Below are 15,040 nucleotides of genomic sequence, written 5' to 3'. Positions count from 1 at the left end.
CTAAATCCAGTGCTATACTGGCACTATCATGCTGATTCCACTGTATACATAGCTTTAGTGGTCAATCTGGATGTATAGTTTTTGAAATACAGGCAAGTAAAGTTCCAGCAATGTACAGCTTTATGATTGGCAGCAGCTGCCGAATACCTAATATGTGGGTGGGGTTTTGCTATCTATTGCTATCTGCTGCTTGGCCTCTGTAGATGTTAAGGTCCAGTCACACTAAGCAACTTACCAGCGATCCCAACAACGATAGGGATCGCTGGTAAGTTGCTAGGAGGTTGCTGGTGAGATGTCATACTGCAACGCTTCAGCGATCCCACCAGCAACCTGACCTGGCAGGGATCGCTGGAGCGTGGCTACACGAGTTGCTGGTGAGCTCACCAGCAACCAGTGACCAGCCCCCAGCGCCGCGTGGAAGATGCTGCGCTTGGTAACTAAGGTAAATATCGGGTAACCAACCCGATATTTACCTTGGTTACCACCGCACGGAGCTACACGTGCAGAGAGCAGGGAGCAGCGCACACTGAGCGCTGGCTCCCTGCTCTCCTGGTTACAGCACACATCAGGTTAATTACAGGATGTGTGCTGTAGCTACATGTGCACAGAGCAGGGAGCAGCGCACACTGCTTAGCGCTGGCTCCCTGCTCTCCTAGCTACAGCACACATCGGGTTAATTAACCCGATGTGTGCTGCAGCTAAATGTGCACAGAGCAGGGAGCAGCGCACACTGCTTAGCGCTGGCTCCCTGCTCTCCTAGTTACAGCACACATGGGGTTAATTTCCCGATGTGTGCTGTAGCTACATGTGCACACAGCAGGAGCCGGCACTGACAGTGAGAGCGGCGGAGGCTGGTATCAAAGGTAAATATCGGGTAACCAAGGACAGGGCTTCTTGGTTACCCGATGTTTACATTGGTTACCAGCCTCCGCAGAAGCCGGCTCCTGCTGCCTGCACATTTAGTTGTTGCTGTCTCGCTGTCACACACAGCGATCTGCGCTTCACAGCGGGACAGCAACAACTAAAAAATGGCCCAGGACATTCAGCAACAACCAACGACCTCACAGCAGGGGCCAGGTTATTGCTGGATGTCACACACAGCAACATCGCTAGCAACGTCACAAAAGTTGTTCGTTAGCAGCGATGTTGCTAGCGATGTTGCTTAGTGTGACGGGGCCTTTAGACAGTAGATGTTGATGTTAGTATCCTCTCCTGCAGAACAGCAAGTGCTTGTCGCAGGAGACTGCAGCTGCCTGTGCCCATGATCAGGGTGCTCAGCGTTTACACGCAGCGTGTTTTCGCTGCATCCAAAATGCTGTGTTGTACAGTACAAGCACAGTGGATGGAATTTCTAGAAATCTGCCTGCTGTGTTTATTTTTCCCAAAGCGTAAACATGTGGTGCAGCTTCCCAAACCGCAGCATGTCAATTTATTGCTGCGGAGTCACGAGTGTTCTCTGCAGGGAGAACAGAGAGAAAAAACGCAGCGACCCAAACCCTGATCATGGGCACGTGCAGCTGTGGTCTCCTGCGGAGGAGACTCGATGAAGAGGACATGCTGCGTCCAAGACGCAGAATGTCTGGATTGTCGGCATGTATCCTTAGAGTTACTTTGCATGCTGGGACATCGCTAGCCGATGATAGCGATGCCGAGCGCGATAGTCCCCGCCCCCGTCGCACATGCGATATCTTGTGATAGCTGCCGTAGCGAACATTATCGCTACGGCATCTTCACACGCACTTACCTGCCCTGCGACGTTGCTCTGGCCGGCGACCCGCCTCCTTCCTAAGGGGGGAGGGTCGTGCGGCGTCACAGCGACGTCACACGGCAGGCGGCCAATAGAAGCGTAGGGGCGGAGATGAGCGGGACGTAAACATCCCGCCCACCTCCTTCCTTCCGCATAGCCAGTGGACGCAGGTAAGGAGATGTTCCTCGCTCCTGCGGCTTCACACACAGCGATGTGTGCTGCCGCAGGAACGAGCAACAACAACGTATTTCCTATTGGTGCGACATTATGGAAATGTCCGACACTACACAGATCACCGATTTACGATGCTTTTGCGATCGTTTATCTGTGCATCTAGGCTTTACACGTTGCGACGTCGTTACTGGCGCCGGATGTGCGTCACTTTCGATTTGACCCCGACGATATCGCAGTAGCGATGTTGCAGCGTGCAAAGTACCCCTTAGAGTTTATCAAAAAGATTCAGCTTAATGAACGCTATGATGTTTTTCCACACAGACTGAAAATGCACCATCTGAACAAGGCCTTATAAATAAAGAACAGATTTCCAAATTAAAGCTAGAATTTGAAACATTTATTAAACAATAAGAAAACAATGAATCTATTGGTAAGAGCCGTGATCTGCATAATATGCCCGAAGGAAAGCTTCACCTCTGTTTGCATATTGACGTCACATCCATCTTCCAAAAGAATTCGGACACAGTCAAAGTGCCCCCCTTCTGTAGCGAGATGTAAGGCGGTCAGTCCTTCCTGTTCATCAATACAATATGTCAAAGTTAGGAAACTTGGATTTCACCCTCACAACTCACAAGAACAGTAGAATAATCCATGGAACGCAGCTCCAGCAATCTGACAACGGGCTGTAACTACCGGCACTGCGCAAAGTCCATTATCATGTAGCCGTATAACCTACACGAATGCATTTCTATACCAAACTGATCAATATTCCTGTGGGTATGTTATACAGTGCCTTGTGAAAGCATTCAACCCCCTTGAACCTTTCAACCTTTTCCCACATTTCAGGCTTTAAACATAAAGATAAAAAAATGTTAATGTTATGGTGAAGAATCAACAACAAGTGGGACACAATTGTGAAGTAGAACGAAATTTATTGCTTATGTTAAACTTTTGTAAAAAATAATAAACTGAAAAGTTGGGCGTGCAATATTATTCATCCCCTTTAAGTTAATACTTTGTAGCGCCACCTTTTGCTGCGATTACAGCTGCAAGACGCTTGGGGTATGTCTCTATCAGTTTTGCACATCGAGAGACTGAAATTCTTGCCCATTCTTCCTTTGCAAACAGCTGGATCTGAGTCAGGATGGATGGAGAGTGTTTTCAGCTCTTTCCACAGATTCTCGATTGGATTCAGGTCAGGACTGTAACTTGGCTATTCTAACACCTGGATACATTTACGTGTGAACCATTCCATTGTAGATTTTGCTTTATGTTTTGGATCATTGTCGTGTTGGAAGACAAATCTCAGTCCTAGTCTCAGGTCTTTTGCAGACTCCAACAGGTTTTCTTCAAGAATGGTCCTGTATTTAGCTCCATCCATCTTCCCATCAATTTTAACCATCTTCCCTGTCCCTGCTGAAGAAAACCAGGCCCAAACCATGATGCTGCCACCACCATGTTTGACAGTGGGGATGGTGTGTTCAGGGTGATGAGCTGTGTTGCTTTTACGTCAAACATATCGTTTGGCATTGTGCCCAAAAGGTTTGATTTTGGTTTCATCTGACCAGAGCACCTTCTTCCACATGTTTGGTGTGTCTCCCAGGTGGCTTGTGGCAAACTTTAAATGACACTTTTTATGGCTATCTTTGAGAAATGGCTTTCTTCTTGCCACTCTTCCATAAAGGCCAGATTTGTGCAGTGTACGACTGATTGTTGTCCTATGGACAGACTCTCCCACCTCAGCTGTAGATCTCTACGGTTCATACACAGTGATCATGGACCTCTTGGCTGCATCTCTGATCAGTCTTCTCCTTGTTTGAGATGAAAGTTTGGATGGGTCTTGGTAGATTTGTAGGGGTATGATACTCCTTTCATTTCAATATGATCGCTTGCACAGTGCTCCTTGGGATGTTTAAGGTTTTGGAAATCTTTTTGTATCCAAATCCGGCTTTAAACTTCTCCTCAACAGTATCACGGACCTGCCTGTTGTGTTCCTTGGTCTTCATGATGCTCTCTGTGCTTTAAACAGAACACTGAGACTGTCACAGAGCAGGTGCATTTATACGGAGACTGGATTACACACAGGTGGATTATATTTATCATCATCAGTCATTTAGGACAACATTGGATCATTCAGAAATCCTCAATGAACTTCTGGAGTGAGTTTGCTGCACTGAAAGTAAAAGAGCTAAATAATATTGCACGCCCCACTTTTCAGTTAGTTATTTTTTTTATAAAAGTTTAACATAAGCAAAAAATTTGTTCAAATTCACAATTGTGTCCCACTTGTTGTTGATTCTTCAACAAAAAAATTAAAATGTTTTATCTTTATGTTTGAAGCCTGAAATGTGTGAAAAGGTTGAAAAGTTCAAAGGGGGCCGAATACGTTCGCACGGCACTGTAATTGTCCTGACTTGTATGGTTACTATATGTTTGCTCCACAGTATACGTTTTGATGACTGCCAATTTAGACCCCTTTCACACATCCGTTTTTTGCCATCAGTCACAATCCATCGAATTTTGAAGAAAAAAAAAACTGATCCGGCAACTGATGCTGCTGGATCCTTTTTTTACTTATCAACTTGTATTAGTGACGGTTTGTGACAGATGGCCTCACGTTTCATCCGTCGAAAAATGTTTGTCCATCGGACGGAGACGACGGCCAAAGTAACGTTTTTTGTGTACGGCGAAAAAACGGACCGCAACGGATCCATCACCGTCCATCGTTTGGTAGAATGGAAGCCTATGGGAGCAGGATCCGTCGTCATCCGTCAAATGACGGAATCCGGCGACGGATTCCGTTTTTTTTTTAACTGAGCATGCTCCAAATTATTATTTAGCCCCCAGCTAGTCGGACCCGTCGCATCAGTTTAGCCACAATCTGTGACAAATCCGTTGAGAAAATGGATTGTGACTGACGGCAAAAAACTGATGTGTGAAAGGGGCCTTAGACTTCATAAATTAGAAATCCTCTATAAGAGAATATTTAGTTTGCAGAAAGTTTCGGCAATTTTTCCATTTATCTGAATGTGGATTGTCGGAATCCATGTAGATACAACCGCATTCACGTGAACAAAAAGTCTATAGGGTGCTTTACACGCTGTGACATCGCTAACGATATATCGTCGGTGTCACAGTGTTTGTGACGCATATCCGGCGTCGTTAGCGACATCGCAGCGTGTGACACCAAGGAGCGACCTTTAAAACTATCGCAAAAGAGTTAAAAATCGTTGGTCTGTAACACGTCGTTCATTTACCAAAAATCGTTGTCTGGTCAGTAGCGAGGTTGTTAGTCGTTCCTGCGGCACCACACATCGCTACGTGTGACACCGCAGGAGCGACTAACATCTCCTTACCTCCGTCCACCGGCAATGAGGAAGGAAGGAGGTGGGTGGGATGTTACGTCCCGCTCATCTCCGCCCCTCCGCTTCTATTGGCCGACCGCTTAGTGACGCCGCAGTGCCGTCTATGATGCTGAACGCACCTCCCCCATGAATGAGGGATTGTTCGGCGGTCACAGTGACGTTGCTGTAAAGGTATGTGCGTGTGACGCTGCCGTAGTGATAATGTTCGCTACGGCAGCGATCACCAAATGTCGCACGAATGATGGGGGCGGGTGCTATCGCTAGCGATGTCGCAGCGTGTAAAGCACCCTTTATTTGGAGACATGTCGGTGGCATGTGAAGGTAACCGGAGACTTTATGGAGCTATGCACGAGGTTTCTTTAATGTGAGTACTAACAACCCATAAACTCTGCTTTATCTCCACTTCTGCGGCGCGCGCTGCACCCACCTGGTTTTTCCAATTGAGCTCCACTCCAATTTCAATTATTTTCTGTAAAACTTCCATATGGCCGTTCTTTGCTGCCAAGTGCAGAGCGGTGTTGTCCTCCTGCGATACAGAAATTCTATTGTAAGCTAACATGCAGTTTATTTTGTTTTATGTGTTTTTTAATGTACTGTAGAGTTTTGTATTAGTGTCCTGTAATTTTATATGAATACAGTACATTATTTTGTATTACTGTAATAAGTTTGTATAAATGCAGTAACTATTTTCGGGCTGTGGAACAAATTGTTTGCGTTTCAATTATTTTCAATGGGAAAATTCGCTTTGATACAAGAGTAACTTGGTTTAAGAGCGCACTCCCGGAACCAATTCTGCTCGTAATCCAAGGATCCACTGTAATGTTTTTTTTTTCATCTCAGTTATATTAAAATATTGTGGAAGCATCAGAGGGAACTAGATGTATCAGTATTGTACGTCATGGCCATTAATAAGGCAGTGGTAAAGGTCTGACCCGACCGCAGCACTCGCCCCCTACTAAAGCAAGGCTTCATTTTCTGTAAAGTGAGTGCTTTTATTCCAGGCCTTCTCCGCTATAAAAAGAACTGTCTCGTTACAGGCAGCATAAATTTCTCCAGATTTCCTTGTAAGAAGCAGAACAATAGTGTCCACACCTTATATTCCATAGGCAAAAAAATAACGTACATATGTGCACAGCCCCAGTATTCCATCAGGGCACTACACTGGCATTGCTACAAAAATTGATATTGAGAAAAAAAGCCACTAAAAAAATTGTGTGCGCACCTAATAAATAAATGGATATTGATTTTATTAGATGGGATTTGTGGACGACAAAGCAAACCCCACATACAGATACAAACATTTAAAGGGAATCTGTCACCAGGATTTTGCTCCCCCATCTGAGAGCAGCATGATGCAGAGACAGAGACCCTGATTCCAGCGATGTATCACTTACTGTGCTGTTGCTGCAGTTTTGCTAAAATCACTGATATCTGCTACAGATCTACCAAATCATGTGAAGCCTGCATAACCTCACCCACACTGTGTACACTGTGCATAGGCAGAAAACGTTTAATCAGTGTTGGCAAGATTACACACAGCTCATGACTATGGCGATCTACATGGCTGCAGGATTTACTAGCCTCAAGTGATAAAAAAAAAATCACAGTTTTTTTCTAAATCGTTTAAATTACAGCAACCAACACAATAAGTGACACATTGATGTAATCAGGGTCTCTGTCTCTACATCATGCTGCTCTCAGATTAAATTGCAAAGTACTGGTAACAGATTCCCTTTAAAACAAGACGATATCCACTCAATCAAATGTAGGTGATGTAAACTGAAATTATAATCTCAAAGCCATAACATGGAGGACCATGGCTCCACTATTTCTCCACTACCCAGACTCCATATTCTGGATTTAGGTGATATTTACGTAGGATATTATTTACTATATTCTGATATTTCTATCCACTATTATCTCATAAGCACCCGGTGTTCAGATTTCACCTTCTCTATATATTAATATTCTATGTTTACTCCTATTTCTCAGTGGTTAGCACTGCAGTCTTGTAGCGCTGGGGTCCTGACTTCAAATCCCACCAAGGACAACATCTGCAAGGAGTTTGTATGTTCTCCATGTGTTTGCGTGGGTTTCCTCCGGGTTCTCCGGTTTCCTCCCACACTCCAAAGACATACTGATAGGGAATGTAGATTGTGAGCCCCAATGGGGACAGTGATGATGTATGCAAAGTGCTGTGGAATTAATGGCGCTATATAAGTGAATAAATATTATTATTAGGGACTGTTTTGAGTACATTATAGTGGGCTACCTTCTATTACCATATCTGACGAAGTGGATTTTGTATGTTTTTTTCATCTCTGGCTTTGTCATCTGTACATATTCCTATTATATAATAAAGAAGGGAATTTTGTTTACTTACCGTAAATTCCTTTTCTTCTAGCTCCAATTGGGAGACCCAGACAATTGGGTGTATAGGCTATGCCTCCGGAGGCCGCACAAAGTATTACACTAAAAGTGTAAAGCCCCTCCCCTTCTGCCTATACACCCCCCGTGCTCCCACGGGCTCCTCAGTTTTGGTGCAAAAGCAAGAAGGAGGAAAAAAAATTATAAACTGGTTTAAAGTAAATTCAATCCGAAGGAATATCGGAGAACTGAAACCATTCAACATGAACAACATGTGTACACAAAAAAACAGGGGCGGGTGCTGGGTCTCCCAATTGGAGCTAGAAGAAAAGGAATTTACGGTAAGTAAACAAAATTCCCTTCTTTGTCGCTCCATTGGGAGACCCAGACAATTGGGACATCCAAAAGCAGTCCCTGGGTGGGTAAATAATACCTAATAATAGAGCCGTAACGGCTCCGTCCTACAGGTGGGCAACCGCCGCCTGAAGGACTCGCCTACCTAGGCTGGCATCCGCCGAAGCATAGGTATGCACCTGATAGTGTTTCGTGAAAGTGTGCAGGCTCGACCAGGTAGCCGCCTGACACACCTGCTGAGCCGTAGCCTGGTGCCTCAAAGCCCAGGACGCACCCACGGCTCTGGTAGAATGGGCCTTCAGCCCTGAGGGAACCGGAAACCCAGCAGAACGGTAAGCTTCGAGAATTGGTTCCTTGATCCACCGAGCCAGGGTTGATTTGGAAGCCTGTGACCCTTTACGCTGGCCAGCGACAAGGACAAAGAGTGCATCCGAGCGGCGCAGGGGCGCCGTACGAGAAATGTAGAGTCTGAGTGCTCTCACAAGATCTAACAAGTGCAAATCCTTTTCACATTGGTGAATTGGATGAGGACAAAAAGAGGGTAAGGAGATATCCTGATTGATATGAAAAGGGGATACCACCTTAGGTAGAAATTCCGGAACCGGACGCAGAACCACCTTGTCCTGGTGAAACACCAGGAAAGGGGCTTTGCATGACAATGCTGCTAGCTCAGACACTCTCCGAAGTGAAGTGACTGCTACTAGGAAAACCACTTTCTGCGAAAGGCGTGCGAGAGAAATATCCCTCATTGGCTCGAACGGTGGTTTCTGAAGAACCATCAGCACCCTGTTCAGATCCCAGGGTTCCAACGGACGTTTGTAAGGAGGGACGATGTGACAAACCCCCTGCAGGAACGTGCGTACCTGTGGAAGTCTGGCCAAGCGCTTCTGAAAAAACACAGAGAGCGCAGAGACTTGTCCCTTAAGGGAGCCAAGCGACAAACCCTTTTCCAATCCGGACTGAAGAAAGGACAGAAAAGTGGGCAAGGCAAATGGCCAGGGAGAAAAACCCTCATCAGAGCACTATGACAGGAATATTTTCCACGTCCTGTGGTAGATCTTGGCGGACGTTGGTTTCCTAGCCTGTCTCATAGTGGCAATGACCTCTTGAGATAATCCTGAAGACGCTAAGATCCAGGACTCAATGGCCACACAGTCAGGTTGAGGGCCGCAGAATTCAGATGGAAAAACGGCCCTTGAGACAGCAAGTCTGGTCGGTCTGGTAGTGCCCACGGTTGGCCGACCGTGAGATGCCACAGATCCGGGTACCACGACCTCCTCGGCCAGTCTGGAGCGACGAGGATGGCGCGGCGGCAGTCGGCCCTGATCTTGCGTAACACTCTGGGCAACAGTGCCAGCGAGGGAAACACATAAGGGAGTTGAAACTGCGACCAATCCTGAACTAAGGCGTCTGCCGCCAGAGCTCTGTGATCGGGAGAACGTGCCATGAATGCCGTGACCTTGTTGTTGTGCCGGGACGCCATTAGGTCGACGTCCGGCATCCCCCAGCGGCAACAGATCTCCTGAAACACGTCCGGGTGAAGGGACCATTCCCCTGCATCCATGCCCTGGCGACTGAGAAAATCTGCTTCCCAGTTTTCCACGCCCGGGATGTGAACTGCGGAGATGGTGGAGGCCGTGGCTTCCACCCACATCAAAATCCGCCGGACTTCCTGGAAGGCTTGCCGACTGCATGTCTGCCTCCTTCGCACAAAGCAAAAAACTGAGGAGCCCGTGGGAGCACGGGGGGTGTATAGGCAGAAGGGGAGGGGCTTTACACTTTTAGTGTAATACTTTGTGCGGCCTACGGAGGCATAGCCTATACACCCAATTGTCTGGGTCTCCCAATGGAGCGACAAAGAAATCAATATTTTATTTATTGGGTGTGGACACCATTTTTGTACCATACTGCAGTCCCTCCGCTTAGTTCTGCAGTGGATTATTTGTACTGAACATTTTTTTACTGCATTATGATGAATGCAATTTTTATTTTCAGAATAAAAATGTAAACAAACAATAGTCCTAGGAATTCTATAAAGCTGCCTCAGATTCATGGTTTGGGTTTCTATTTCTGGGATACCTTGTCCTTTATGCTATGCTGACAGCCAGAACCGATCAGGAATTCCACCACCTCCAACCGCCCGTGTTCAGCTGCCAGGTGAAATGCCGTCCTGCCCAGCTAGAAGAGAAGGAAGAAGGGTCTGTAGTAATACACTGTAAAGTGGAGATAGATTGTTTTGGCACTCCTAATAAAAAAAAAAGCAGCATTCTCCAAATATGGCAATTCTTAAGGTTAAAAAAATGCTAGAAATGTAATATATATATATATATATATATATATATATATATATATATATATATATACATACATTATATATATATTATATATATATATATATATATATATACATATATATACATACATACATACATACATATATATATATATATATATATATATATATATATATATATATATATATATATATATATATATATACATACATACATACATACATACATACATACATACATATATATATATATATATATATATATATATATATATATATATATATATATATATATTCACTGGAACCTTGGGTGAAGAGTAAAAATGTATAACTTGGTTTAAGAGCGATGATTTGCTGGAAGAGCAGATACTCACCGCGCACACTTCCGGTTCCGTCCTTTCACCGCGCTCTGACCCGCCCCGAAGGTAACTTTCTGTACATATGTACTGTATACAATATTCTATTGTACAGTCTATCAATTTTCATTTATGGATACAGTATTGAACTTTCTTTCGGCTAACCTGTGCAGCACATTGCTTATACTGTACATCCCGCACACCAACAAGTCTATTGGAAGCTAAAGTGCAGTTTAATTTGTGTTATGTTTTTTACTGCACAGTATTTTGTATTAGTGTATTGATAATTTTATATGACTACAGTACATTATTTTGTATCACTGTAATGAGTTTGTATATATACAGTAAATATTTTTGGGTTGTGGAACGAATTGCCTGCATTTCAATTATTTCCTATGGGAAAATTCATTCACTTTGATAAAAGAGTAACTTGGTTTAAGAGCGCACTCCCGGCACCAATTATGCTCGTAATCCAAGGTTCCACTATATATTTATATAATAGTACTTAAAATGTAGGTAAACAAGTGTGTGTAATAGAGCCGTTAGAGCGATTACCTCCTAGCATTTCTTTACCGCATGGTGTCCTACAGAGGCGCCATACAGTGACACAGGGTGCCTAATGCAATATGAACCTGCCGATTCTCTGTGTGTAGCTATACTCGCCAGATTAGAAATTAAAAGCATACCTTTACAATTAGATAAGTCATGCTTACAACTTGTTGACATTTCACATATATTTCATCTAGAATGTAGCTATGCCACTATAGGCTGGGCAGTTAGGCAGAGATTAGAAATAAGCCCCCAGAACTGCTCTTGGTTCTGAGGCATACAGGACCTGACAGGTTCCCTTTAAAATCACAATCCATGAAATCATTATAGACACTGCTGAGTTTATGGGGGCTTCTATATTTGTTCCTCATTCCTGCGGCAGCACACATCACTCCGTGTGACACTGCAGGAACGAGGAAGCTCTCCTTACCTGCCTCCCGGCCACAATGCGGAAGGAAGGAGGTGGGCGGGATGCTACGTCCCGCTCATCTCCGCCCCTCCGCTTCTATTGGGCGGCGGTTCAGTGACGCTGCAGTGACGTTGCTGTGACGCTGAACGAACCGCCCCCTTAGAAAGCAGGCGGTTCGCCGGTCACAGCGACGTCGCAGGGAAGGTAAGTCCGTGTGACGTGTCCGGGCGATGTTGTGCGTCACGGGCAGCGATTTGCCCATGTCGCACAACAGATGGGGGCGGGTACGCACGCTGGCGATATCGGTACCGATATCGCAGTGTGTAAAGTGGCCTTTACTGACAGCTCCGCAATATCCCTCCTCCCTGCTGAGATCTCACACTCCTCAGTACAAGCTGCAGTTATAAGTTCGGTTAATGGGAGAAGACAGAGCTTGGACACATGAGCTATTTCATTCTCTCTGGATTATACAGCCACTTTGACATGAAATTTCAAAGTATATATACCAACGTCATTAGATCCAAGGAAATCCATGTAACTAGTGGATATTATTACATCTTGTGACAGATCCACTTTAAGAAAAGTCATAGTAAAGGAAAAATACTGACCACTAAATGTGCTTGTTATGTATGACCTACATTTCCTACAAACCACATGTTCTACTACTCTACACATCCGTACACGGCTTGCCCACAGGCCTAGCAGCGTGCCATTTATCAACATTAATACAGTTATCCACCCCTGATTTTTTTTTTTTCCACAAACTATTCAAAATGCTGGAACGGAATAAAATTGAGTAACCTCTCACCCTACTGATCCCAAGCAATCAGTCCACGGTCATGAACAAAGTAGGAAATGGTAGAAAAGAAGGGAATTTTGTTTACTTACCGTAAATTCCTTTTCTTCTAGCTCCAATTGGGAGACCCAGACAATTGGGTTGTATAGCTATGCCTCCGGAGGCCACACAAAGCATTACACTAAAAGTGTAAAGCCCCTCCCCTTCTGCCTATACACCCCCCGTGCTCACAGGCTCCTCAGTTTTGGTGCAAAAGCAAGAAGGAGGCTAAAAATTATAACTGGTTTAAAGTAAATTCAATCCGAAGGAATATCGGAGAACTGAAACCATTCAACATGAACAACATGTGTACACAAAAAACAGGGGCGGGTGCTGGGTCTCCCAATTGGAGCTAGAAGAAAAGGAATTTACGGTAAGTAAACAAAATTCCCTTCTTCTTTGTCGCTCCATTGGGAGACCCAGACAATTGGGACGTCCAAAAGCAGTCCCTGGGTGGGTAAATAATACCTCAGAATAGAGCCGCAACCGGCTCCGTCCTACAGGTGGGCAACCGCCACCTGAAGGACTCGCCTACCTAGGCTGGCATCTGCCGAAGCATAGGTATGCACCTGATAGTGTTTCGTGAAAGTGTGCAGGCTCGACCAGGTAGCCGCCTGACACACCTGCTGAGCCGTAGCCTGGTGCCGCAAAGCCCAGGACGCTCCCACGGCCCTTGTAGAATGGGCCTTCAGCCCTGAGGGAACCGGAAACCCGGAGGAACGATAAGCCTCGAGAATTGGTTCCTTGATCCAGCGAGCCAGGGTTGATTTGGAAGCTTGTGTCCCTTTACGCTGGCCGGCGACAAGGACAAAGAGTGCATCCGAGCGGCGCAGGGGCGCCGTACGAGAAATGTAGATTCTGAGTGCTCTCACCAGATCTAACAAGTGCAAATCCTTTTCACATTGGTGAACTGGATGAGGACAAAAAGAGGGTAAGGAGATATCCTGATTGAGATGAAAGGGGGATACCACCTTAGGGAGAAATTCCGGAACCGGACGCAGAACCACCTTGTCCTGGTGAAACACCAGGAAGGGGGCTTTGCATGACAGCGCTGCTAGCTCAGACACTCTCCGAAGTGATGTGACTGCCACTAGGAAGACCACCTTCTGTGAAAGGCATGAGAGAGAGACATCCCTCATTGGCTCGAACGGTGGTTTCTGAAGAACCATCAGCACCCTGTTCAGATCCCAGGGTTCTAACGGACGCTTGTAAGGAGGGACGATGTGACAAACCCCCTGCAGGAACGTGCGTACCTGTGGAAGTCTGGCTAGGCGCTTCTGAAAAAAACACAGAGAGCGTGGAGACTTGTCCCTTAAGAGAGCCCAGTGACAAACCCTTTTCTAATCCGGATTGAAGGAAGGACAGAAAGGTGGGCAAGGTAAACGGCCAGGGAGAAACACCCTGAGCAGAGCACCACGACAGGAATATTTTCCACGTCCTGTGGTAGATCTTGGCGGACGTTGGTTTCCTAGCCTGTCTCATGGTGGCAATGACCTCTTGAGATAATCCTGAAGACGCTAGGATCCAGGACTCAATGGCCACACAGTCAGGTTCAGGGCCGCAGAATTCAGATGGAAAAACGGCCCTTGAGACAGCAAGTCTGGTCGGTCTGGGAGTGCCCACGGTTGGCCGACCGTGAGATGCCACAGATCCGGGTACCACGACCTCCTCGGTCAGTCTGGAGCGACGAGGATGGCGCGACGGCAGTCGGCCCTGATCTTGCGTAACACTCTGGGCAACAGTGCCAGAGGAGGAAACACATAAGGGAGTTGAAACTGCGACCAATCCTGAACTAAGGCGTCTGCCGCCAGAGCTCTGTGATCTTGAGACCGTGCCATGAACGTCGGGACCTTGTTGTTGTGCCGGGACGCCATTAGGTCGATGTCCGGCATCCCCCAGCGGCAACAGATCTCCTGAAACACGTCCGGGTGAAGGGACCATTCCCCTGCGTCCATGCCCTGGCGACTGAGAAAGTCTGCTTCCCAGTTTTCCACGCCCGGGATGTGAACTGCGGATATGGTGGAGACTGTGGCTTCCACCCACAGCAGAATCCGCCGAACTTCCTGGAAGGCTTGCCGACTGCGTGTCCCGCCTTGGTGGTTGATGTATGCCACCGCTGTGGAGTTGTCCGACTGAATTCGGATCTGTTTGCCTTCCAGCCACGGCTGGAACGCCTTTAGGGCAAGATACACTGCCCTTATCTCCAGAACATTGATCTGAAGGGAGGACTCTGTCTGAGTCCAAGTCCCCTGAGCCCTGTGGTGGAGAAAGACCGCTCCCCACCCTGACAGGCTCGCGTCCGTCGTGACCACAGCCCAGGATGGGGGCAGGAAGGATTTCCCCTTTGACAGAGAAGTGGGAAGAAGCCACCACTGAAGGGAAGCTTTGGCTGCCCGAGAAAGGGAGACTTCCTGTCCCATTTGCGGAGAATGTCCCATTGAAGTGGGCGCAGATGAAACTGCGCAAAAGGAACTGCCTCCATTGCTGCCACCATCTTCCCTAGGAAGTGCATGAGGCGCCTCAGGGGGTGTGACTGACCATGCAGGAGAGATTGCACCCCTGTCTGTAGTGAACGCTGTTTGGTCAGCGGA

At 46.4% G+C, this 15,040-nt stretch overlaps 1 protein-coding gene across 2 annotated transcripts in view; it reads right to left on the bottom strand.

Moving 5' to 3' along the window:
- The window catches only part of ANKDD1A (ankyrin repeat and death domain containing 1A), a 92,551-nt gene that overhangs the window by 8,605 nt on the left and 68,906 nt on the right, over positions 1-15,040 (bottom strand). For both annotated transcript variants that reach the window (XM_075342843.1, XM_075342844.1), the window contains 3 exons: positions 10,087-10,185; positions 5,714-5,812; positions 2,396-2,494 (listed from right to left, as the gene is read on the bottom strand). In XM_075342843.1, coding sequence (XP_075198958.1) covers positions 2,396-2,494; positions 5,714-5,812; positions 10,087-10,185 — 297 coding nt within the window. The remainder of the gene's footprint in view (positions 1-2,395; positions 2,495-5,713; positions 5,813-10,086; positions 10,186-15,040) is intronic.

Source organism: Anomaloglossus baeobatrachus, chromosome 4, assembly GCF_048569485.1.
Source record: "Anomaloglossus baeobatrachus isolate aAnoBae1 chromosome 4, aAnoBae1.hap1, whole genome shotgun sequence".
NCBI classification, from domain to species: domain Eukaryota; kingdom Metazoa; phylum Chordata; class Amphibia; order Anura; family Aromobatidae; genus Anomaloglossus; species Anomaloglossus baeobatrachus.
Note: the sequence above shows the minus strand (reverse complement) of the source record. Positions and strands in the feature narration are given on the sequence as shown.